The sequence below is a fragment of the Acartia tonsa genome, chromosome 6, assembly GCF_053477335.1.
Source record: "Acartia tonsa isolate MP-2025a chromosome 6, ASM5347733v1, whole genome shotgun sequence".
NCBI classification, from domain to species: domain Eukaryota; kingdom Metazoa; phylum Arthropoda; class Copepoda; order Calanoida; family Acartiidae; genus Acartia; species Acartia tonsa.
Genome location: NC_137265.1, coordinates 28,407,648 through 28,432,917, shown reverse-complemented (window position 1 = coordinate 28,432,917; position 25,270 = coordinate 28,407,648). Strand labels below are relative to the sequence as shown.

Sequence of the window (25,270 nt, the reverse complement as noted above, 5' to 3'; positions counted from 1 at the left end):
CTGACGTCAGTCTCTCAGTCTACTTAGATATTGGTTACAAACAAAATATATATGCTATTTACAAGTCCTCTATATATATCACAGCACAATTAAAATTCACGATTAATGCACAGGGATGGATATAAATGAAAGATTAGAGAAAAGGTACTGAGGCGCAAGTTCTACTAAATATCTCTATATACATAACCCTTAAAAGCTAACAAGAATGAATAAATTGTGATATAAGGCTGAAATTAAAGTTGTTAATATATTATTGAGAAAAGAAATTTAGTTCATTTATGAAGAAAGTAATTGAGACTACACGAAGTTTTAAATTAAGGGAAAAAGAAAATATAACCTTATACCATTATTTCCTTACATACTAAGTTCCTTACAAGCTAACATGTAAATATATAACAAAATAGCAACGGTGTAAATTATTTGGTCTTGTACAGTATAAAAGTCATAACGTCTAATATTTTACTAAATAGTGATCACTATTTGACTAGTTACATAGATTAAGAATTTTGTCACACATGTCTGAACAGTTTTTTGTCTAATAAAATTACAATGTCTACGACCAAGCTAACATTCGCCACTTCAACGCGTACGCTTAGGGCCGGCAGAACCCCGTCGCCGAGGGACACCCTCAGCATCGGACTCCTCCCTGCTATTATCCGACGAACGCGCAACTGAAGTCAGGCTAGCCGTCTCTGAGGCAGTCTCTGGCGGAAGAGATGGGGTTGGGGTCTCAACTGTAAGACGCAGCCGTTCTAAACCTCCAACAATTCTCTCCGGCAATGGGAACCGAATCTCACTACCCATAGAACCGAACTGGCTGGATGGTATATCGATCTCGAAAACGTCCACCAGAGGAATTGTACTTTCCGCTTCCTAAAATAGGGAAGTAAATATTAGTTAAACAGAAAGTCTTAACAAATATCAGGGAGAAATATAATAATGTTTACCCATATAGATAATTGAGCAATCCTGATACTTTTAGGGAAAAAAGTTTTTTCTTTATATAAATCCTCTAAGGTCATAATGCTAACCATTGGAAAGGGATAAACACTATATTTAAAATAACTTATTGTATATAAGCATAGCTAAACTCACCAAATCCTTTACCTTAATTCAAGTAATTTTGGCAAATAATAATATTAAAAGAATTTAGCAAACTTACCGCTGAAAGGTCTGCTGCAGATGGGGAATCAATGCGACTAAGGCATAGAGATGAACTATAGCTGGATCCCTCTGCAGACCCTCCAGTACTGGGCGGGCTAAACCTTAGCATGGTTGTATAATGCTGCTCCAGGTTAGCTGAATTCGTCGCCTAAAATATAATAGATTTTATTAGTTTAATCGCAACACCAAAATAGAATCTAGGAAAATCAGGAAATAAGAATGCCTAAAATCCTGTAAAGCTATATGATTAGGTAGCGATTCAACCCACTTTATAATAGAATTAAAATCTTAAAACGGTCCAAAAATGTTTATGCAACCATACATTTTAAGATTAATATTCTACCAATAAAAGAATTTTAGTTGCAAATACCTCTAGATACGTGTACAAATATACAGCCTCTTTCTGAAAATTAATATAGAAAACTAAAGCATGGATACTTACATGAAGACGCTCTGATTGATCAAATATCAATGGACGGAAGCCAGGACTTCCCGACGGGGTGTCCAATCCCGCAAGCACATTACTTCCAGTAACTCGATCCTCAGTGGCAGACAGGCGGTGTACAGCAAACAGCCCAACTCTGGATCTCACCTCAGCTGGAGTTGATGGACTAGCAGAGGGAGCCTAAAACAAAAAGAAAACATTAAAGTTTTGATCTAACATTTAAAACCCCAATGAGAAACGTGCGGCACGAGCAGACTCACAACCTTCCCAGAGGGAAATAATATTAGTTTGCTAATTAAGATTTTAGTAAATGTTAACTGGTATCTCAATTTGATTGCGGTAACCGAGCGGATTTCTCTGGTGACATAAAACGACGACAAACGGTGAGCGATATATATGGAAGAGCCGATAGTCAACGTTGAGGAAGTGAGAATAGGACAGAACAATCCTGCAACAACATGATGCTTTACTAGACAAAACGGGCGGCTATACAAAAAAATAAAGAATACAAAACAGAAAAAAAAATTATACAAAAGAAGAAAACTCACCTGTGTATCTGACAGAATATCATCCATCACAGAGGACGCGGCTTCATACATGCCTGTATCCGACGGCTCCACGGTTGGCGACGTAACTCCAGATCTAGTCCTGTTACCGCAGTGAAGAAGCTCAATGGTCCGGACGCCTATATCACGGAGGCGCGTACATACATCTCTTATCCAGCGAGCCAGCGACCTGTCTGAGGTGTTATCTAAACGAGTTAGAGTCTCAAGCCCTACAGCGCCGAAGAAGACAACTAAGAGAGCACAAGAAAATAAGCCTAAACCCAACAACATGTTGAACAAGCCATCCATGTTGAGTGCGTCCAGACTCGTCTTCTGGTCTCTCCTCGACTCGGCAGACCCAGAATCGCCTCCGGCAACATCGTCACCAATGTCACCGCAGGAGTTCTGCATCACCGAATTGAGGAGAGACCAGATGATTTGTATTGTTCTACTAAGCATCAGTGAGAGATGCTCGTTGCCAAACATCTCCCCTTGATCCCTTTCGGACTCTACAGTATCAAAAGTACTCCCATAGTCATCAACGTCAGCAAGGCTTGGCATCCCAGACGCGTCGCTGTACACTGAACTCGAGTCGTCTAAGGAGGTTTCGAGAAGCGAGGAATTGGCGAGAGTGGCCGCAGCCGCTCTCATCGACTCCTCGAATCTCTCCTTAATATTCTGATGCGCATCCAGGCTGTCCGGAATATACATAATGAGCGGATGTAAATTTAAAATAGAGGACTAGTGATTCTGAAAGGCAATATAGTAAAATTAATTTTATGAAAAAAGACTGTACACACGAATATTTTTTTCGGTATTTTAAGCAACTATGGTTGAGCTACCTAACCATTAAAACTTTGATTTATCATTTAAAAGTAAATTTACTTAAGTTAAAGAATGTGTAATTAATCTTACATGATTCAACGCTTAAAAATAGCTATCGTTAAGCTATTCAAACATTAAAACTTTGTTTTATTATTTAAAAGTAGATTCAATTAAGTTAAAGAATGTGTAATTAATTTTACATGATTCAACGTTTAAAAATAGCTATCGCTGAGCTATCAAAACATTTTCATTATGATGTATCAAGCAACTAAAACTTATGTACTAGCTAAATCTGAATATTTTCAATGACGTTTTAAAAGTACCTACGATAAAGCTAGCTAAATATAATTTTTGTAAGCGACCATTTTAAAATAAATATGGTTGAGTTACTTGTAACGTAAATAACCTATCAATTAGCGTCATTATGATTGAATTAAGTAAAACGAAAATCTTATTTTAAGTCTATAGCAAAATTGTTTTAGAAGATTTAAGTCAATATTCAATAAATTTTGATTACAAAAAAAAGGGCGCTGTAATCAAAAGTTAAAACGAATAAAGTGATGGAACATATCTGTGTTAATATAAGTTTTGCTTACGATGAACAAATTTAACTTTTGCAGACAGAAAACGTAAACAAAACAAGGTACGTCAATCTACCTGATGATTCAGATATGTCCTATCAAAACAACAAATATTATATAAAACAAAATTGTCATAAATTGAAGATATACCCAAATTGTCTCTAACCCACTTTTGATCAAAAATATAGTGATAAAGGCCTTATCGACGAAGAAAATGGAATTCTTGAGTCTTAAATAGTGGCTAACGAATGTAACAATGGGCATATCAACAATCTATAACATAAAAACATTTATATTAAACATACGAGTTACTATATTTTATCACTTTTATATAAATTCTCTTGGAATTAGCGGTAAAATTAAACACTCGAACGCAAGCTCCGCTCGCAAAGACAATTGTTGATAAAATGAGCATAATTATTGGGCCGCCAGCCTTTTATAACCTCGCTCAAATCCAACCCCTATCACTTTTGACCGCCCAAACATAAACAAAGGGTTGACAACTTATTGTTACGTAAAATTTAATTACGGACGTCGAACGATATATTTTGTAGATATTAAGTCTAAAAGGTATACTTGACAGCGATGTAATGTAAGACATTAATCTTCAAGTTGATTAAAATTTATTCGTGTTAAAAATAAAATAAATACAGCTAATGCCAACAATGGTATAAACCATATGTACATATACAAAATATACAAACAAGGGTTACCAACTATTGTTAGTAAAACCTTATATTTATACATATATACGAATAATGTAACCAAAGAACTTAATACGATATGTAAATATTAATTGTACTTATAATTTTTATATAAAAACATTGTTTAAATTCAGGAAACAGTTATATTTAACAGAAATAGAGATAACTAATCAATCCATTATAGGTCTATCTGTAACGAAAAGAATTTCTAGAATATCCCAGGGATAAAATGATTAATAAAAGATTATTAAAAGTTCTTTTGTTTAGATTACCATAGCCAGGATACCCCAAGGAACCGGTTGGAGCACGCGCACTAACTCTTTTTAGGATCTACCATGGACCAGCCTGGAGATAACCTAGATGATCATGGAGTATTGGAGCCCTACCACCACCCTACCTTGGACGGATTGCGGTTGTGTTCCTGTCAACACCTTGACGCTATAGACGAGAACAACAACATTATCACCACACCAGAGTACGATGGATTCTCAGAGAACCTGTCCATCACCATCAGGAATTTCTTGTTAAATACAGCCCTGAATACCAGAGAAGATAGTAGAGTGGAGACCGATAGTGACATTAGCTCCAGCAGCACACTATCCCTCTCTACCAATGACCTCAACCAACTCTACTATGACCTGGAAAATCACTCAATCACCTTGGACGAGAATGGCAACGAGGTAGCACAAGTGGATGCCCTTAGCTACATATCTACCTCACCCCCAACCTCAGTCTACACTTCGAAAGAGAGCATTTCACCACCTAGTTCATCATCAGAAGAAGCTGAACTATCCAGACTAACCAAAGCAAAAACATTTATTGACGTGACAATGTTAGATAAAACTAAGCCCCTAAAGAAAAGAATGTATTCTATTTGGGAGGTTTATCATCTTGTATACCCAGCTATGAAAATACGCAAAGCTTACTTTCTTAATGGAAAGCGTATTTAACTTAGCTTGGAATACATTTATAGTTTATTATATATGCCTATACTGGGACTACTAAACTTTTTCTTTTTCTCTTTTTTCTTTTTTAACAACTTACCGCCATTGGAGATGCGATCCTCAATTTTCAAATTCTTTGAACGTACATATGAGACTTTTACAGAAATGCTTCGCATCCACAACTATCTATCTATGCTTGATATAAAGTCAACACTTTATAGAGCAGATTATGAATATTTGATTGACGCGTGCCCTGCAATTATCTAGTAGCACTCAGGGGCAAGACACAATTACTTTAGCTAGGCCCAAGGCATTATTTGTATCAATTTATGCATTCATAGGCCTATCTTTACCTATATGACACCATATATGGGTAACGCTAGCCTATTCATGGTAATCTGTATGTGATTTGCTAATAGTATATGTTTATTAAAGATATTATGTTTATTGTTAATGTAATCATATAAACAATCAGTACAAATATGTATGCCTACAACCATGCCTGATTTACGTCACATATTAACACACAGACATTTAATTGTACAGACAAACACTAAAATCCTGGTCCAGAGCTAATGTTATAGCATGTACCTCTTGAATTTATTCAGTTATTTATTGACTCCCCTACCATCAACTTCTCTTTCTGGCTTTAAAAGGTAATGACTTAGTTGTTTGGCATGCATTGTAGTTTAAATTTAGGCCCCTTAGTACTTAGCATGAATTGAGCTTAGGCCTTGTGTTAGAACTCTAACACTTAGCACAATTCACTGCTTGGGACTTAGGGCACATTTCTGTCCTACTCTACTTATAATTTTAACACTTATCCTGTAAATATTTTCATACTTAACTTATGCATTTGTAATATAAATACACTTTATAAAAACATTTTCCTTCCTTAATACTTAATATACTTATATAATTCTGATCGAATATCAAAACCAACCATCTATTCTTAGGTTAAAGCAACATAGTACTTCGCGTGGGTCTTTTGTTGAGCTCCCACCAGCTCAACCAAATTCGTATTATACTTGTGGGAATAGAGGGTTAAGCATTCTAAACAAACGAACCGACGATGAGAATGTCTATGTGTATTGCATTAAAATTAGGTTTTAGTAGTACTCATAGAAGAGCGGTCTCCATACCTAAATTTGGACAAACGCCCCATTCGCACACACAAACTTTGTCCCATTGTCCTATTACGATTTTTTATGCGACTTACTACTTATGGATGTTGTCATCCTTGTTTAAATTTTTGTCCGATTGTCATACTAATTAAACTGACGAAGACCAATCTGTACCACTTTTTGGATTCCTGTGACGTAATACAAAAGAGGGATTCTCCATCTCTTCTTTTTTAGGGGTTTTCTTTCCTACTTCTTCTCTCATCTCCCTCATTTATATGACGTCACAGGAATAAAAAGTGGTACAGATTGGGCTTCGTCATTAAACTTAGCTTTTTATAAATGTTGTCATCCTTGTTTGCAATAAATCTAATGGTCTGAATTATATTGGAAATAATATATATATCAATGCCTATAGGGTTATTTATCTTATACCACAGTTGAAAGGAGAAAATATTCGCTCAGTGGTGCTACTCTATATTACAAAATGTTCGTCCGTTTGACCTTTCGCGAGAAACAGTATGGAAAGATGATTTTCTCGTCTGCTGTTCAAGAAGATTCCTATGACTAATGACCATCTAGTCTACAACTCACTTTGTCATTCTGTAATCCTATAATATATTGTAATATGATTTTTTGTGTGGTCAGTCAAGATCTCGCTAACCACTGAATCTTTTGAGTTCTCCATCCTTGGGAAGCATTACATAGGTACTTGCATCTTATAAAGATACTATGCTAAACATTTTTGCGTATTCACATGATGAGACTAATTGAGTAAAAACATTTACGAATTATGAACACTCGATCCGTCATTTGCTAGTTTTAGAGTAGCTGCGCTACTAATGATGTAGATTTTGAGCAAAAAGCTGGGCACATTGTTGTACAATTGATATTGATAATGCAAAGATAGAGGATATATTTCATTAGTTGGAGAAATATAATGTTATTTTAGTTTTTCGCAATACGCTATGATGTCAATATGATACAGTAAAGAGGTGGTGGTTTCCCTCAAAGTGCCTAGTAGAACACAGAAACTAACAACCCCCCTGGCCTTATTTAAAAAAATAGAAAGTAAAAGAGAAAGAGGGGTGTGAGTTATTTTGTGTTTTTTTGCATTAGGTCAGTTTAGGTTAGACCCGCAGTGTTGGGGCCACTGATGAATTAAAATACCCCCCCCCCCCTTTTATTTGTTTCGGGGGGAGGGGGGGGGGGGAATTATGGGCAATTTCATGGAAAGCACCACGATGTACAGAAGTTTTGCTTCCCTTTTTATTCGTGATCCGGAAATTTAAAAATTAAAAATTAATTATCAAACTAAATTCATTAAAGAATATAATTTCTTAGATCTAACATTAAGATGCTCTCACATTTGTAGATCAGTGATGCAGCTCTTATATTCATCAACAAGAATTCCTTTATTCCTAACTTTTAAGAATTGTATCCCATGATAATGACCTTCATAAAAATTCTCTTCCCTCTCGATAGAAATGGTAATAAGCAGGGACTTTTAAGGGATATAGGACAATGGACGTTAAATTTTATGTATAAACCAAATTATGATAAACAAGAAACAAGATTACCCAATTTTTAAGCTGGTAAAAGTGGACAAGTGTTACAATGTTTGGCTGATCTAATGACGCATATTAGAAGAGAATATGACGTCAATCGGTATATTTCGGCCAAACAATTTTTAATTTGTCCCCTTTTTCACTAGGCACTTTCACAATTAAAAGCTTCCTTTTTATTATAAAAATTATTTTCGGAAAAGTTAGAAAGTTTGGACACTGCTAGTTTGTACCAACCAATCATAATCCAATAAAAGTTCTTTGGGGAACGGGTAAAGTAAAATCTGTTCTTTGTACTTTGGGATTCAGCTTAATTTACAGTCCAATGTCCCTTCCCTCCCTCTGGTGATAATGTAATAATAGTAGAAAGATGAGATTTATTTTCATATTACAAACAAATTCTATTATATGACTATCTATCTAGCTATCCAACTTTCTAACTATCTATCTCAATAGAAATGATAATAATAGTAAAATATAGATTTATTTATTTTCATATTATAAATTCTTTTACAAATCTATCTATCTATTTAATAACTATACTTATATCTATTTCTGTCTATATATCCATCCATTTTTTGAGGCGGTTTTTGTGTCTTTCTGTTTGTTTGTTTATCAGTCTTTAAGACAGACAGTATGTCTATCGTTCAGATGATTCACTTTTCTCTTGATTAATCGAAAAACCATATATCTGTCTGTCTATTTCTCAGTCTGTCTCTACATAACCCAAAGAAATCAATATACACCACTGTCTGTCTGAATATTTGTACGGTAGTCTGTCTGACAATTCATCTACAAATAGCCATTTCTTTTATCTATCTACATGATTTGTGTGTTGCTTCGTGTATCATATATGTTTGTTCTATTTATATGTAAAAAGTTTTTATATTAGTTTGCTCAAAATTGATGTTTTGCAATAAATTCATATAATAAATTCTTTCTTTATTTATCACATTTAACAAAAAAGTATCTGCCTATCTATCTGTCCCTTTTTATATATACATTTATTTGGTTTATACTGTAGGGTCAACAAAAAGCCAATTATAAATGATAAAAATAACTGAAATATATTTTAATCACATGCACTCAAATTAACTTTGGACTAGCACGTATTGTTTGAGCCAATGTTATAATGTCAATTTAGAAGCAGAAATGCCGCGACGAACTTGCTCTAAATTTCAATCAATCAATCAATCATTACCTGTGTAACTAGGAACCAGTCTCCCAGCCAACATTTCTTAACAATTCTCTTGATAGCCCTCTCATCCTCGTGGACAAAGCTCATATCTGTAGACTTCAAGAAAGCTACTCGCACCTACATATAACAAGGATTAATTTTACAAAAGTTTTGCCATGCTAAGGTATTGTATACTAGCGGCATCTAGGGGCACTTGAGAGATAGGGGAGGGTGAGTAGACCCTCCACTTTCTATTTTTTTTGAAAAAAAGTTTTTGTTCTTTTTTTTTTGGGGGGGGGGTGGTGGCTATTATTTGCAGGGGATATTTCTCTTGGAGAATGGAGGTCACAACCCTTGAAGCTTCACTCTAAAGGAAAACCATATCGGTGCAGTGGTTAGCATCTTCTTATGCTACATACAGGCAGACAAACATCCTGTAACTTTTTATAATGATACCATGAAACATATATATAAAACTATGTATACCTATCTTATGAGATACATAGTAAGTATACCTGTGGACATAGGAGGGATAGCATCCTACTAGAGAAATTAAACATAGTGACTATAAGTATAAATATACTATATATATACCTATCTTATTAGATACATAGTAAGTATACCTGTGGACATAGGAGGGATAGCATCCTACTAGAGAAAGTAAACATGGTGATTATAAGTATAAATATACTATATATATACCTATCTTATTAGATACATAGTAAGTATACCTGTGGACATAGGAGGGATAGCATCCTACTAGAGAAATTAAACATGGTGATTATAAGTATAAATATACTATATATATACCTATCTTATTAGATACATAGTAAGTATACCTGTGGACATAGGAGGGATAGCATCCTACTAGAGAAATTAAACATGGTGATTATAAGTATAAATATACTATATATATACCTATCTTATGAGATACATAGTAAGTATACCTGTGGACATAGGAGGGATAGCATCCTACTAGAGAAATTAAACATAGTGACTATAAGTATAAATATATATATATATATATACCTATCTTATTAGATACATAGTAAGTATACCTGTGGACATAGGAGGGATAGCATCCTACTAGAGAAATTAAACATAGTGACTATAAGTATAAATATAATATATATATACCTATCTTATTAGATACATAGTAAGTATACCTGTGGACATAGGAGGGATAGCATCCTACTAGAGAAAGTAAACATGGTGATTATAAGTATAAATATACTATATATATACCTATCTTATTAGATACATAGTAAGTATACCTGTGGACATAGGAGGGATAGCATCCTACTAGAGAAAGTAAACATGGTGTCTATAAGTATAAATATATCTAAACCTATCTTATGAGATACATAGTAAGTATACCTGTGGACATAGGAGGGCTAGCATCCTACTAGAGAAATTAAACATGGTGATTATAAGTATAAATATATATACCTATCTTATGAGATACATAGTAAGTATACCTGTGGACATAGGAGGGATAGCATCCTACTAGAGAAATTAAACATGGTGATTATAAGTATAAATATATATACCTATCTTATGAGATATATAGTAAGTATACCTGTGGACATAGGAGGGATAGCAACCTACTAGAGAAAAAAAACATAGTGACTATAAGTATAAATATATGTAAACCTATCTTATGAGATACATAGTTAGTATACCTGTGGACATAGGAGGGATAGCATCCTACTAGAGAAAGTAAACATAGTGACTATAAGTATAAATATATATATATATACCTATCTTATAAGATACACAGTTAGTATACCTGTGGACATAGGAGGGATAGCATCCTACTAGAAAAAGTAAACATAGTGACTATAAGTATAAATATATATATACCTATCTTATGAGATACATAGTTAGTATACCTGTGGACATAGGAGGGATAGCATCCTGAATATATATATACCTATCTTATAAGATACATAGTAAGTATACCTATGAACATAGGAGGGATAGCATCCTACTAGAGAAATTAAACATAGTGACTATAAGTATAAATATATATATATATATATACCTATCTTATGAGATACATAGTAAGTATACCTGTGGACATAGGAGGGATAGCATCCTACTAGAGAAAGTAAACATGGCAACTATGAGAAGTGTAAAAAACCAGAACCATTCTATCAGAAAGATCTTGTCATTCACTATATTCAAACTGAAAAAAAATTAAGTTGATAATTTCATAGTGATAAAAAATTATAGAAGAGAAAACTTTAAAAATGATAGTTGCATGAAGTGTATTTTACGAGTTTGGGTACTTGGAGTAGTTAACCTTTGAATGTTTTTTTTTAGAATATGATAAATATAGGATATTCTTAAAGATATTCAAATGAAAAATTAATTTTTACCAGGCTGTTTATATTTTATGGCGAAAATCTTAATTTGTGATTAACAAAGTCACAGTTTGAGAATAACTATTGCAAGCATAAGTTACAAGAATACCATCTAACATTTATAGTTTTTTATTACAATATATAAAAACAATTTTCTTTGCTTAGTAAGGAAGATAATTTAATTTACCTAAGAACACATAGAGCATGATCTATATTAACAGTTCCAGTAAGGGACCCTGTAGGAAATTGACACGAAGTTACTGTAGGGAAAACCTGGTAAATAATAATAATAAAATAGTGAATATTAATAGTAAGGAACCCTGTAGGAAACTGACATGAAGTTACTGTAGGGAACACCTGGTAAATAATAATAATAATATAGTAAATATTAATAGTCAGGAACCCTGTAGGAAAATAATATAAAGTTATTGTAGGGAACACCTGGTAAATAATAATAATAATAATATAGTAAATATTAATAGTCAGAGACCCTGTAGGAAATTAATATAAAGTTACTGTAGGGAACACCTGGTAAATAATAATAATAATATAGTAAATATTAATAGTCAGGGACCCTGTAGGAAATTGATATAAAGTTACTGTAGGGAACACCTGGTAAATAATAATAATAATATAGTAAATATTAATAGTCATAGACCCTGTAGGAAATTGATATAAAGTTACTGTAGGGAACACCTGGTAAATGATAATAACAATATAGAAAATACTAATAGTCAGGGACCCTGTAGGAAATTGAAGGTTGCAACACCATCTAAATTATCAAAAATTTGAAAAAAATTTGCATAAAATGCACTGGGGGAATGTATGAAACCCCCTATTAAATCACACCCCTCTTATTGTCTGTATTACAACCCCCTGTTTTTGGTTTAAGGGGGCGCATCTTCTTGGGAAAACCCTGTGGTCGCTACTGGTTTAACATATAAGTTTTTACAGGTATCTAAAGGGATAAGGCAATGGCAATTATATTGATGTAAATTCCCTATAATAAAATACAAAGTTACAGCTTCAGCTTCTGTAGATTACAGTTAGTGGTTGAAACGTTTAGACACTAAACTAAATAAAAATTTAATAAAAGTCCCAAAAGTTGTTAAGCCAACAAATAAGAAAATGTTATTTTAAAATCTTTGGGAACTAGTGTAATAAATAGCCCAATCAATGTCCCCACCCGTCCTAAATTTTAATGTACCTGGCACATTGGGGATGGAATCTGAGACCTCTGATCCGCAGGGATTATAAAATATCCAATTGTCTCGATTCCAAGTTTATAAAACATTCCTAAAAAAATAAAGATTGGTTTAGGCATGTTTTTTTTTTTAAAATATGGTTAAAAATATTATTTTAGTATGTTGTTAAAGATTTAGAACTCACCAGGATTAAACCTTTATTTTGATTTTTTAAAGCAAATCTTTTCTATAAATTCAGGGTTGTTCCGAACCTCCGTACATAACACATATCTCTAAGTATTAATTTTGGCATTTAACTGTCCTATCAATGCAATTTAAACTTTGCATGGTTCTCTGTTCGCTGAAAATTTTCAGGGAATTCTGAAATAACAATAAAACCCATTCTGCTTTTGTTTTCACTGATTTATTCTTACAAAACTTTTTCTTCTTCTGAATTATTGATAGAATTGTCTTTTTTCAATATATTTGCTATCAAATATTCAGTACCTGTCATTGATTTGTTTTAACTTTTCTTTTCTTAACTTTTTTCTTTTGATTATTTGTATCTATTTTTATTAGGACAACTACTCTAAAGTACACAGATAGTTTTTTTGTGAAGAATCCCCTTCCCAACTCTGTAACTTTATCCATCCCTCTGTCTATGAAGCGAAGTAGTTAAGGATATTATCTTGTGTTAAAAATTCTCTGCTACTGCCCATTGTCCTCTTCTTTCCTAGCTTGTTTGATAATATTTGTTTTGAAATTTTTCATGTTAGTTTTGGACGTATTTTGTACTTGTTGTTTGTACATGGATTATTTACCCGCCATACCAAACCAATTCTCAATATTTAAATTTTCAAACAGAAAATCCAAGTTTTGCTACAAGTTTTAGATAGGAAAAGTTTAGCACGGCACAACAGGGCCTGCAGGGATTTAAGGATAAAACAATGATTCAAAATATACGGCTTTTAATTGCTATCAGGGATAAGGAGTAAGAAAATGAACAATAAATTAATGTACAACCCAATAATATTAAACAAGAATGTAAATATAGGTCAAAATGCTCAATCTAAAGAAATTTTAATAATATTGACTTATGTTGAATAAAATATCGTATCTAGCGGTAACGTCCCTAGTGGCCTCCCACCCCTGTTTTAAATTCTAGAAATGAAATAATTTTCTTAGGGTTTCATTTTTTTCTAGGGCGGATTTCTCTAGGGAAGGTGGGAATATCCTCCCACAAAATAGCTAAAATTAAAAGTAGAATAAGATCGGTTCAGCGGTTTTGCGTAACACCTTTAGTACTAATAGACAATTCTTTTATAATTTTCATATCGCTTAAGTTCAAAGAATTTCAAATCACTAAAATTTTTAGAAAAATCAATCTTTTCCTTTAACTCTGACGCAACCAAAGGATTTTGTTTACCTTCAAATTTGAAGAAAATGTGTGAATAAGGAATATATTTACAATCAGGGATACAGGGATAGGACAATCATTTATAAATAAACTTTTCTTTCAAAGATAATTTGCAGAAGAAAGAGGATAAGTAAATGTTTTATTGCCATTTCCCCCCTGAATATATACACAACCAAAAAATTTGATAAAAATTACAAAAATAAGCATTATCATAGTCATGACGCACATTAATGATTACAAATATCGAAGCTTCCTTGAAAAAGTTAGATTATCTGTATAAGGGATCATGTTTTGTAAAGAATTTCAAAAAGGAAGAAAATTATGTAGTTAATATAGCAAAATATATGAAGAAGTTTCTTTGCTAAGAATATTCATCCTAGTTAAGCATTCACCCTTCTAAAACAATATTAAAACAATGATCCTAGAGGCTAGGAGTTAAAAAATGGTATTTATTATTTTAACAAATGTTTCAATAGGTTGAAAAAATATTTTTGTTTAAAAGTTTGTTAATATGTTTGTAAACTTGGTAAAGTGTAATTATTTTAACAGTTACAATTATTCATCCTATTTTTAACTAGAAAATTTCATTACACTCCTAATGGTTCCACACAAGAAATATATGTCAAAAGTAGTATCTTTGAGTTTTTGGTTAAACAAGGACTTTTTTTTTCATGAATAGACAAGCAATGCCTTGTGGTAGGGGTTTTAAAATTCTGTTTAACCCCCCCCCCCCACCCCAAAAAAAAGATATTATAAAGAACTGCCTTTCGCTTTATTATACCCACAAGGTTTCACATCCTCTAGTAAAATACACCGCCAACAAAAAACAACATATGATATAGAGAAAAAATGCAACTGCTACACAAAGCTTTTTGAAAATATATATCCATCTTAGTCATTCTCAAACAATTGTAAGCTAATGCTTATCCTAATTTTCTCTAAAGATTTGCTTTATTTTAGCATAGCTTGAACATTTTGTTTCAGCTGGGGAAATTATAATACAACCATTATCCTTGAATCATATTGCGAACAAAAGAAGACAAAAATGCTTACCTGACAAGAAAACATCTGTGGCATGTATGACAGCAACTAAGGATATGATATGCAAGAACTCTACTGTTAAATATTTCACTAGGTACCAATTATTCTGCCAAACATGCATAAATTTATTCTCATACTAATGGAAGTTAATCTAATTAATGCAAAATTGTTCAATTAAACTTCATTGTTTAAAAAACAACAATTTTTCTTGTAAAATATACCTAAATGTTTAGACTAGCTGCAAATTGCATTAGTGACTTGGGGTAGCGTATGGGGATGTCAACAACCCCCTTAAAATATAAATAAGTAAGGCATGTCTCCCCATTTCCTTTCTTCAACCCCCTGACAAATTGCTGTGCATACCCTGGAATAAATTATAACCAACAAGTGAAATAAATTTAAAATAATATTTGGGGGGCAGATGTAAAGGTCATCAATTCTACTATGTGTTGCCACCCAACAAAAGCTGAAAACATATGTGATTTTTTCTGAATTAGTTTTGTAGTTGGAAAAGCTGGTGCATATTCAGTGAAAACAAATTTATTTCCTGATGTAACGTGTAAACAAAAGATTCTACAGAAACTCGCCATCTCTCTATATCATGATAGTGTTCTCTAACCTGTAACAAAATTTTCTAAATATCTACAATAATTAGTTTGCGCAGCATGTTAATATTGGAACTGTTATTAATTGATTCCTCACAAGTAAAGAAAGTAAAGCGCAGAGTGTATTAATGGAACTGTTATAAATTTACAACTCGCTTAGTCCAAAATCCCGCAACATGTCATAAGAGAAATGTATTCTTTGTATTATTTTGAATAAATTGTAACACCCTAGTTATACATAGAGTCGCTGCCATAATAACAAGTACATACCTCTACAAGGCACAAACTATTAACTCTTCCTCCCTCTAAACCAGACCATAATCTGCTTGGTATTAAGAAAATCAGAGCCTAAAAATGAAAATTCAAATACTAATAAAAATATTGATGCAGTAACCTAATAATAAAATATTTTATGTAATGATAGTTCTTTTAACAAATTCTATAAATTAAATGGGGCAATATCTCGAATGTTTACAAAAGGCTTGTCTACTAAAATATATAAAACAAAATTATGATAAATTCATATTAATTAAATTTCTTAAAAGCATTATTTTAATAGTTATTTGTGGTTTGTACTTTTTAAACTTGAATACAATCTCGGACTTCCGGGTTTATTTCACTATATGTATACTTCGAGATTAGCTAGGCTAATAAAACTTAATTTATTTGTAGCGCGGCTACTTTATAATTATTACCTGTAGAATTAAGAAAACATGCACCCACTGGTAGAAAGACGTATCTAGAGGAGGATTACGAAGGGATGAACACAGCCTAAATAAAACAAAGATAAACATATTAATAGGCAGCGGAACATTAACTGAACAACTATTTTTTTGCAAACTAAAATAAAAATTAAGGAAGTAACAGAAAAATGAGTTTTTAACATATATTTTAAATAATTTTAAGAACATTGAAACTTCGATCAGTTAGTTAGGCGCATTTTTTAAAGTTTTTTTTAACAGATTATGTGTGGAAATAAGAGCACACTTACTATGTGATATAATACTACGATTAGTTCTGAATGACAATTCTATGCTTATGAGATAGTATTCAATCATATTCACAAAAATTTACTCTTTAGATTAATAAAACAAAAGATGTAATTTTAAAAAGGAAATCAATTCTGATTACTACATAATCAAACATGAATTAATTTGTTTCAAAGAATGAAAAATAATAGTTTTAACTACTAGTAAAAGTAATGTTTTTGAAGCCAGCAAATGGGAATGAACGTGATTATAAAAATTTGAGTGCCATAATAATTCTTCTTAGTTTTTACGGATTTGTTAAATCTTTGCAATGCGTTATATTTGAAGAACTTTCTATTTAAAAAGATTTACGGATTTGATTGAACACTTATAAGATATGCAATATATATGCAGGGAAGGAGGGGACACGCGGCTATGTAAACTACAGTGGTACCCAAAGTTTCATAACCACGTTTTCGTCTTCATTAGCTATAAACTTTGGGAACTTTTATTTGATCTTTATGTGTTCAAACTTTTCAATCGATCATTATAATATGCAGAATTGAAAAATTTGTTAATCATCAGTAAGGATGTATATCAAGCCATATGTGTTTTTCCTTAAGATTGCTGACAATATAGGATTAGTTTGTTCTTACCAATGAAGGTACATTAATCAAAACGGATTTACAAAATATAATGTGTTATCGCTGCTACTAAAAGTAAATCAAACTAAATATTCAATAAATATCTAACCTAAAATGGGAAAGGGGGGAAATCGCATTATATCTTTAGTTGTCTAAAAGCGAAGCTACTCTATGACTAAGATATTAATTACCTAGGTAGATGAGATGGAGATGGGGACAGGTTTGAAAGTCTGGATATAAGACTGGGCTCCAGGGGGGAGGTGGAGTGGATCCAACAAAATGCGTCTATGGCCTCAATTTTTACTCCAGACCTAAATTAAAAAGTATAATTAACCATCTAGGGTTATAAATCTATTCCGCTGTATAAAAAAAAGGATTAACCAAACCAAAGTAAATACAATGTGAAAACTGATAAACTACTCTTAATTACTTCAGAACAAACTAAACAAAAAGAAGAAAAAAAGTTTTTTATCAATAAAAGAAGTTTACATTCTTCAGTTGGGACCTCTAAACCAACTTTCTTATTGTATATACATGAGAATATAAATTCTAGTCTTAAAGCCTTTGCTGATAGGTAAAGACAAGGTGAGATATTTACTATAATTAATCATGATCAATTTAATTGTTTATTTGTGATTATTTCATGCTTTGTTAAGATTTTTCTAACCGCTGAACCAATATGGTTCTACTTTACAATGTAGCTTCTCATAGGTCATAAGAATCTTCCCAATAGAAATTGTCCCTAGAAAGACCTCCAGAATTTCTTTTCAAAAATTTGTTGCAGACAAGTTCTAAATTCTATTAAGTTTCTTAGGCTATCCTAGAGAATTTCATTTGATTTGGCTCAATGAAACCTTCACTTCTTGCATAAAAAAAGCAATTTTACTGCCATTTATTAACCTAGATTATATTTCACTTTAGGTTATCTTTCATAAACTATAAGATTGGTTTCGCTGCCACAACTGTTATTTGAGTAAAGTTTGTTTCCAATGCTAATTTCTTTTTCAATATATTGGTAGAGAATTTGGATACGTCAGGGAGAAATACAAATAAATTACTTAGTTCACAAGATTCCAGAGGTTTTTTAAAAAGAAATTCTACAAAAAAATCCATAACTTAATTTAAACCTGGTGATATAATACAAAGCACCCTCTTGAGCACTTATTAACTCCAATGCTCTTAATTGGAAATAAAATGAAAATAAGGCGAGGTGGACTAATAGTTTATTTTGTCTGTCTATTACTTTAGGTCATCTTAGTTAAGTTATATTGGGTACTGGGTAACCCCGCAGGGGTTAGGCATAGGAAAAAGGAATATCCCCCTTATTTTTAATTTATCTTAAAAATAAGAGGTTGAGGATTGGTGACTCAGTATTTAACCGGCCACTAGCCTATTACCTTAAATCTAATTTATATTTTATAAATCCCTTTTACCATGAGTAGGCCATTTCTTTTCATTAAATTGACATTCCCGCCAATAAAAAAAAGAATGAACTATTTCTATGGATAAAATACTCTAAAATTCAATAAATCTAGTTTTGTAAATAGATTGTTTTTTAAAAAAACCAAGGATGGTAAGAAATATTTTAGAGATTTAAATTTAATATGTTCAGTTCATCTTTAAAAATTTGTGACAGAGTAAAAAAAATAGTTCCTTTTGAAATAATGTATTATTTCTTACTCGAAAACAAAGTATATGTTGATTATACTATATATTATTGCTACTGATGGGGTGAAGGCTACTAAAATAGCCAAATACCACCCTAAAACATAAAAAGATTTCCTTAAGGCATCTAATTTTTTTAGCCTTTAATCATATTTTAAATTTTGTGTTTAATGTCAAGCAATCAAAGCGGTCTAATGGATATAAAATTGTGAACCTGGCATCAAATATACAGTGTATAGGGTCACCCATGTATTGTTAGCGGTCAGGTGGTCAAATAGATAGAAAATTGTGTACCTGCCATCAACTATACAGGGTGCGCCACATAAATCCGAACTTAAAAAAAAAGTTTTGGACTATGGAGGACATGTACTCCAAGCTGGCAGCGCATATGTTCAACAAGGCAGATTCGAAATGCGCTGATAGTTTACTCTGGATCTTCGACTTGGGCCTACTAAATATAACCTCAACCCATCTGTAGATGAGATAGACTTATGAAACGTGCTGGAGATACTGTTAGATACCTAATGAAGACACTAGAAAAGTCAAAAGCTCTCTATCTCAGCTGGTTTGGCCGTAATACATTGGCAAAGTGAATCGTGGTAAATCTAAAGATGTCAAAAACGTCAAAAATCTTGAAAATTTCTGGGTTCTCGACTTCAAGGGCCCATATGGAACCTTGAAACTCGTTTTAGACTATGTGTTGCGCTGATAACCCTAGTTTAATCTGCATGTCATTTTTAAAAAGGTATAAAACGTTGTTCAAGCTCAACTGTGGCCCGATCTTAATCCAATGGACTTTTGGGCCTGGAGTGCCATTAAAGCATGAACCAATAGACACGCTTATTCCACAAAGACTTCCTTCATTGCCACTATCAAAGAGAACTTTGCCAGCTTGGACAGGTACATGGTGACCAGGGTCGGCGGGCGGTTCTGGGGGCGGATAGAGGCGGGGATTGAGGCTGGCGGCGATTTTATTAAATAATTTTATAGTCATATACCTAGTTTGCTTCCTAGATTTTTAAATTCAATGAAATCTTTCAAATTGACGATTTTATGTTCGTTTGTTTAAAGATAAGAAAAAGTCCGGATTTATGTGGCGCACCCTGTACAGTGTATAGGGTCTCCCGGATGTTGTTTACAAGAGGTCAGAGCGGTCAGATTAATATAAATTGTGTACCTGCCATCAAATATACAGTGTATAGGATCACCCAGGTATTGTTTACATGCGGTCAGCGCGGACAGGAAGGATAACAATAGAACTGTAAACTCGCTTTGAAGGCGATTCTGAACAAAAATATAACATAAAAAATTTGTCACTTATTATACAGTTTACTAAAAATGGATGTAAAATATACGTGGATATTATGACAGAGGAAAAATTGAAGTTGAACATATCTATCGGTCAATTAATTTTGGATGAGAGGGGATGGGTAGAAAGAGTGGATGGGGATTATCACTATTTTAGCGTTTCACTTTATTAGAGAACATGAAAATCTGGTGTATAACATCCAAAGTAATAATATATCCATTTTTCTAAAAATTTAACGATATGTATTTTTTATAAATGTGAATTCTGTGAAATAAATAATCGCTACAAATTTCTCAGTGAACCGTGGTTATATTGAAGTTTCTATCTTATCTATTTCTTAGAAGGAGGAAAACGTTAAATGTAACTATTCTCCAAGAAACGACCCTTAGCAAATTTTGCCCATTATATCCCACCCCTAACCCCTTAATAAGAAACCAAATAAAGTAAAAATAAATCATATATACTCTGTAGAAAATTTTCAATACAATATTACACATTACATTATCTTCTGTCTTTTACATTTTCTTCCTTATAGTAATAGTAAGTAGGACAGGAATTATGGATAAGTAAATCAATAAATGTGCAAGTTTTAAAAAAAATAGTTAAATATATCACATGAAATAAAAAGGAATAGTTTTTTCTCGCATCGTATTATAAACGGCTTTCCGCGGATATAGAATGTACAATTATAAGATTAAAACTAGTTTTTTTAGCCCCGAGATGCCGAAGGCACGGGCTAAAAAAAACTAGTTTTAATCTTATGATTATACATTTTTATATTCGTAGAAAGCTGGATATAATACGATGCTAGACATAGTTTTTTCGTATGGATGAGAACCGGTTCCTATCCACCGGATTCGAATGAATACGAGAAATAATTTTATCCATAAATAGAGTAGCAAAACATGCCAGAGAGGGATGGGACATTGGGCTGTTTATTACACTAGTCCCCAAAGTAATATAATAATGTTTTGTCCAAACGTTTCAAGCACTAATTGTAAACTACTGAAGGGATAATTTTGTGTATCATTAAGGGGGATTAATTTAAAGGCCATTGTCTTATCCCTTTAGATCCCTGGATACATGCTCACAACTTTTTCTGTTAAAGGTTATTGCTATCGGCAATTGTCTTATCCCTTTAGATCCCTGAATACATGCTACCTTTTCTGTTAAAGGTTATTGCTATCAGCAATTGTCTTATCCCTTTAGATCCCTGAATACATGCTAACTTTTTCGTTTAAAGGTTATTGCTAAAAGACTCTACACATGAGGCATTTTTTTCAAATTCAATTTACATATCTCTTTACCCCTGATATTGTCGTATATAGATTGGTTTTCACAGAACCTAATTTCTCTCCCTCTTTTTGACAAATTATCCTCCAAGAAGGGAGGGATATGTTATCTCAAGAAAAACTTATTTCTCTCCCTCTTTTTTGACAAATTATCTTCCAAGATGGAAGGGATACATTATCTCAAGAAAAACTGATTTCTCTACCTCTTTTTGAAATATTATCTCGCAAGAAGGGAGGGATATTTTATCTTAAAAATATTTTGAACCTTTAATTGCAAGACCTTAAACTAAAAGAACTAATTCAGGACCAAATAATTCTACATATTTGACTGGTAAAATTTTTGGAGGGACTATATTTTTGTTTAGATACAATATACTTCGATGTTCATAAGAGATTGGACTTATATTTAATATATGTTATTTCATATTATTACATATTATATGTATAGATAGGGAATATACGCTAGGATAATAACAAATTAGTTTAACTAATAACATTTCTAATAACTCACAAAAAAACAGCAATCATTATGAAACAAGAATGACAACATACATAAAAGTGAAGCTGTACTCATTCTTATGGGTGCTTTCAGCAATGATTAATATCATTAAGTTTTTTTAAAAACCGGAGGAAATTTGAAAATCAAATGCACCAAAATATGGATTTACCCTCCCGCAAATCTTTTTAAGGGGCAACTAACCCCCCACTCCCCTCCCCCCAAGTAATTTTTACGTACGCCCTGTAAATTTTGTTTAAATACCTCTATTGGAGAACCTATTACCTTCCTGACGACGAGCGGATGCGCTACGTGTCGAGCCACGGTCGCGGGTTACAATTATGTAAATAAGTGACTTGCGGACGTACTAATAAACCCTTGTTGTGGAGAAGCTGCGATTCTGACAATTTGCTGTGATATTAATGTATTCAATGACTTCAGGGCCCAACATTTCGTTTGATCATTTTCTAGTTGTCAAAGATATTTGGCAACAAAACTGACATTAAAAAAAGTTCTTTCTTACTTACTAGCAATAAAAAAAGTCACACGTAAAACAAGGATGATTTTGTCAAGGTAACAAAGCTTCTTTAACCAACACAGTGCGTATGAAGGTGCTTTGACTTTTGTGTCAGAACCTAAATTAGGACACAGTGCATTTCATTACCCTAGGTTAGGTAACTTCATTTCACTTTTTAACAAAATCTAAAATGCAGCCGTTTTTGAGAAAATTAGATTTAAAAATTTCAAGTTCAATTTTCATCCACTAGGAGTTACCGCATAATCATGACAAGAAAAGCAAATATTATTTATCTAAAATATATATCTAAATATTTTGAACAACTTTGCTCTTATAAAGTCTTTCATAAAACCTCTCTATATATGATTTATTTAAGACTGAATTTCCGTGACCTTAGCAAAGCAACTGATAAAAATGGCCATGAATCAACTCTCTTAAGGAGTGGTTTTATACAGAACTTTATAAAAGCAAAGTTGTTTAAAATTTTAAATAAATAATCTTTGCTTTTCTTGTCATGATTATGCGATAACTCCTAGTGGATGAAAATTAAACTTGAAATTTTCAAATCTAATTTTCTCAAAATTTTAGATTTTGTTGAAAAGTGAAATGAAGTTACCTAACCTAGGGTAATGAAATGCACTATGTCCCAATTTAGGTTCTGACACAAAAGTCAAAGCACCTTCAAACGCACTGTGCCAATGAAATTTCCTATTTCCTATCTTCAGTTAGAAATAACATATTGCTTGAAATATTTATTATTTTCTTTTAGCATGCCCGGAATAAGGTATAACCAAAAAGTACAATGAAAGAAAATATTATTTTAGGGGCAGATAAAAAGGTCGTCAATCTATGAAGAGAAACCTCCTCAAAATAGAATAGAATTTATTAACTAATGCAATACATTTAAATTATTAAATATACATATAAAATCATATTTTAAAAATTGCATAGCAAGGAGTAATTAAGCCTTGGAGTAGGCCGTAAATTTACCCCTTTAATTGATTTCATTTATCATTTTATTTATAGCCAGAAATTACAAAAATTATTTATTATATAAAGATATTTACACGAATTTAATAGATCAATAATTAAGTGGGTTGACTAAATAACTATTTACAGTTACAGAAGTTGGTACAGATTTTATTTCTTACAGGAAAAGCATTTTCTTTTGTTGCAATGAAATGATTTATAATTTAAAAGATAATCTTTTTTAATCATGGACAATGATTTCTTTACAGAGTCTGAAAGCCTTATTTCATTTCTCAAGTTATTCCAAAGTTTTGGAAATGACACTGCTGGAAAATATTCAAGATGTTTTGTTTTAGGTATACTTATCAGTAACTTTTTTGATCTCTGAGAAGAAAGAACTTTAAACATGTTATCAAAGCTTTCTGGGAGTTTCTTATGAAAAAATTTACTTATAAAATTTAAAATGTTTAAATTTACCAAATCATCAAATTTTAAGATTTTAGATTGTCCAAACAAAATTTCAGTGTGTGCATTATAATTAGCACCTACAATAATCCTTATTGCCCTTTTTTGGTGTTTTCTTATTTGATCAATATCTTTACTTTTAGAGAGACCCCATGTGATATTAGAATAATTTAAGTGAGGCAAAATCATTGAGGAATAAATCGTTTTCAAAGTTTTTGATGGGAGAACATTTTTTATTTGATTTAATGCATATAGAGAACTAGAAACTTTGTTTTTTACCATTTTTGTATGCTCATTCCAATTGAGAAATTCATCAAGATGTACCCCAACAAATTTAAAAGACTTTGTTTCATTTTCATTGCTGATTCTCTCAACTTCCTCCCCATTAATGAAGATTCTAAAGTTATTATTGACAGGTTGCATACTGCTAAGTCTGAAGACCATGTATTTTGTTTTAGATACATTTAAAGAAAGTTTATTTGCCCTAAACCATACTGATGCCTTATCTAATTCTTCATTTAATGATGTTTTTATGGTTTCTAAATTACTTGAGGTTTTACAAAATATTGTGTCATCTGCAAAAAGGCTACAAAATAAGGTTGTTGAATTTGGAAGGTCGTTTATATACAACAAGAACAAAATTGGTCCAATGACAGAGCCCTGTGGTACTCCATGGGTTAATACTTTTTCTTTGGACTTTACACCATTTATTTCAACATACTGTTTTCTATTAGTTAGATAATTTTCAAACCATTTTGCAGATACACCTTTAAAACCATAGTGTTTTAGTTTGGATAGTAAAATTGGTATATCACACGTGTCAAATGCCTTTTTAAGGTCAAGAAACACACAGGCACTGTATTCTGATTGGGGCTTATTCAGTCCGTCATAAACTTTGTTGATTAAATGTATCAGTGGTTGTTGTGTGTCTCTTGACCTTCTGAAGCCATATTGATGTTGATATAACATTTTGTTTCCCTCAAGATATCTAATCATTTGAAAAGCAACAATTTTCTCAAGTAATTTAGAGAGGGCTGGAAGTATGGAAATAGGACGATAATTGTCAAATCTATCTCTTTCACCAGCTTTGTAAATAGGTATAATTTTTGCACATTTATAGTTATCAGGAATGTAGCCAGTGTTTAAAGAGAGGTTAAACAGGTGAATGATAGGCTTTACAATTATTGGCATTATTTCTTTTAAAAGTTTCATAGAGATATTATCATTACCTACACTTGATTTTGATTTTAATTTGGACAAA

The 25,270-nt window shown here is 32.3% G+C and overlaps 1 protein-coding gene across 1 annotated transcript in view; it reads right to left on the bottom strand.

Moving 5' to 3' along the window:
- LOC145322304 (innexin inx2-like) overlaps nucleotides 1-25,270 on the bottom strand; it is a 46,448-nt gene that overhangs the window by 15,495 nt on the left and 5,683 nt on the right. Inside the window, exons 3-12 of the mRNA XM_080164254.1 lie at nucleotides 20,139-20,245; nucleotides 17,488-17,607; nucleotides 16,380-16,455; nucleotides 15,955-16,032; nucleotides 15,630-15,698; nucleotides 15,092-15,188; nucleotides 12,645-12,733; nucleotides 11,625-11,710; nucleotides 11,145-11,259; nucleotides 9,096-9,209 (exon numbers count right to left, since the gene is read on the bottom strand). Of these exons, the coding sequence (XP_080020380.1) occupies nucleotides 9,096-9,209; nucleotides 11,145-11,259; nucleotides 11,625-11,710; nucleotides 12,645-12,733; nucleotides 15,092-15,188; nucleotides 15,630-15,698; nucleotides 15,955-16,032; nucleotides 16,380-16,455; nucleotides 17,488-17,607; nucleotides 20,139-20,245 (951 nt within the window). The remainder of the gene's footprint in view (nucleotides 1-9,095; nucleotides 9,210-11,144; nucleotides 11,260-11,624; nucleotides 11,711-12,644; nucleotides 12,734-15,091; nucleotides 15,189-15,629; nucleotides 15,699-15,954; nucleotides 16,033-16,379; nucleotides 16,456-17,487; nucleotides 17,608-20,138; nucleotides 20,246-25,270) is intronic.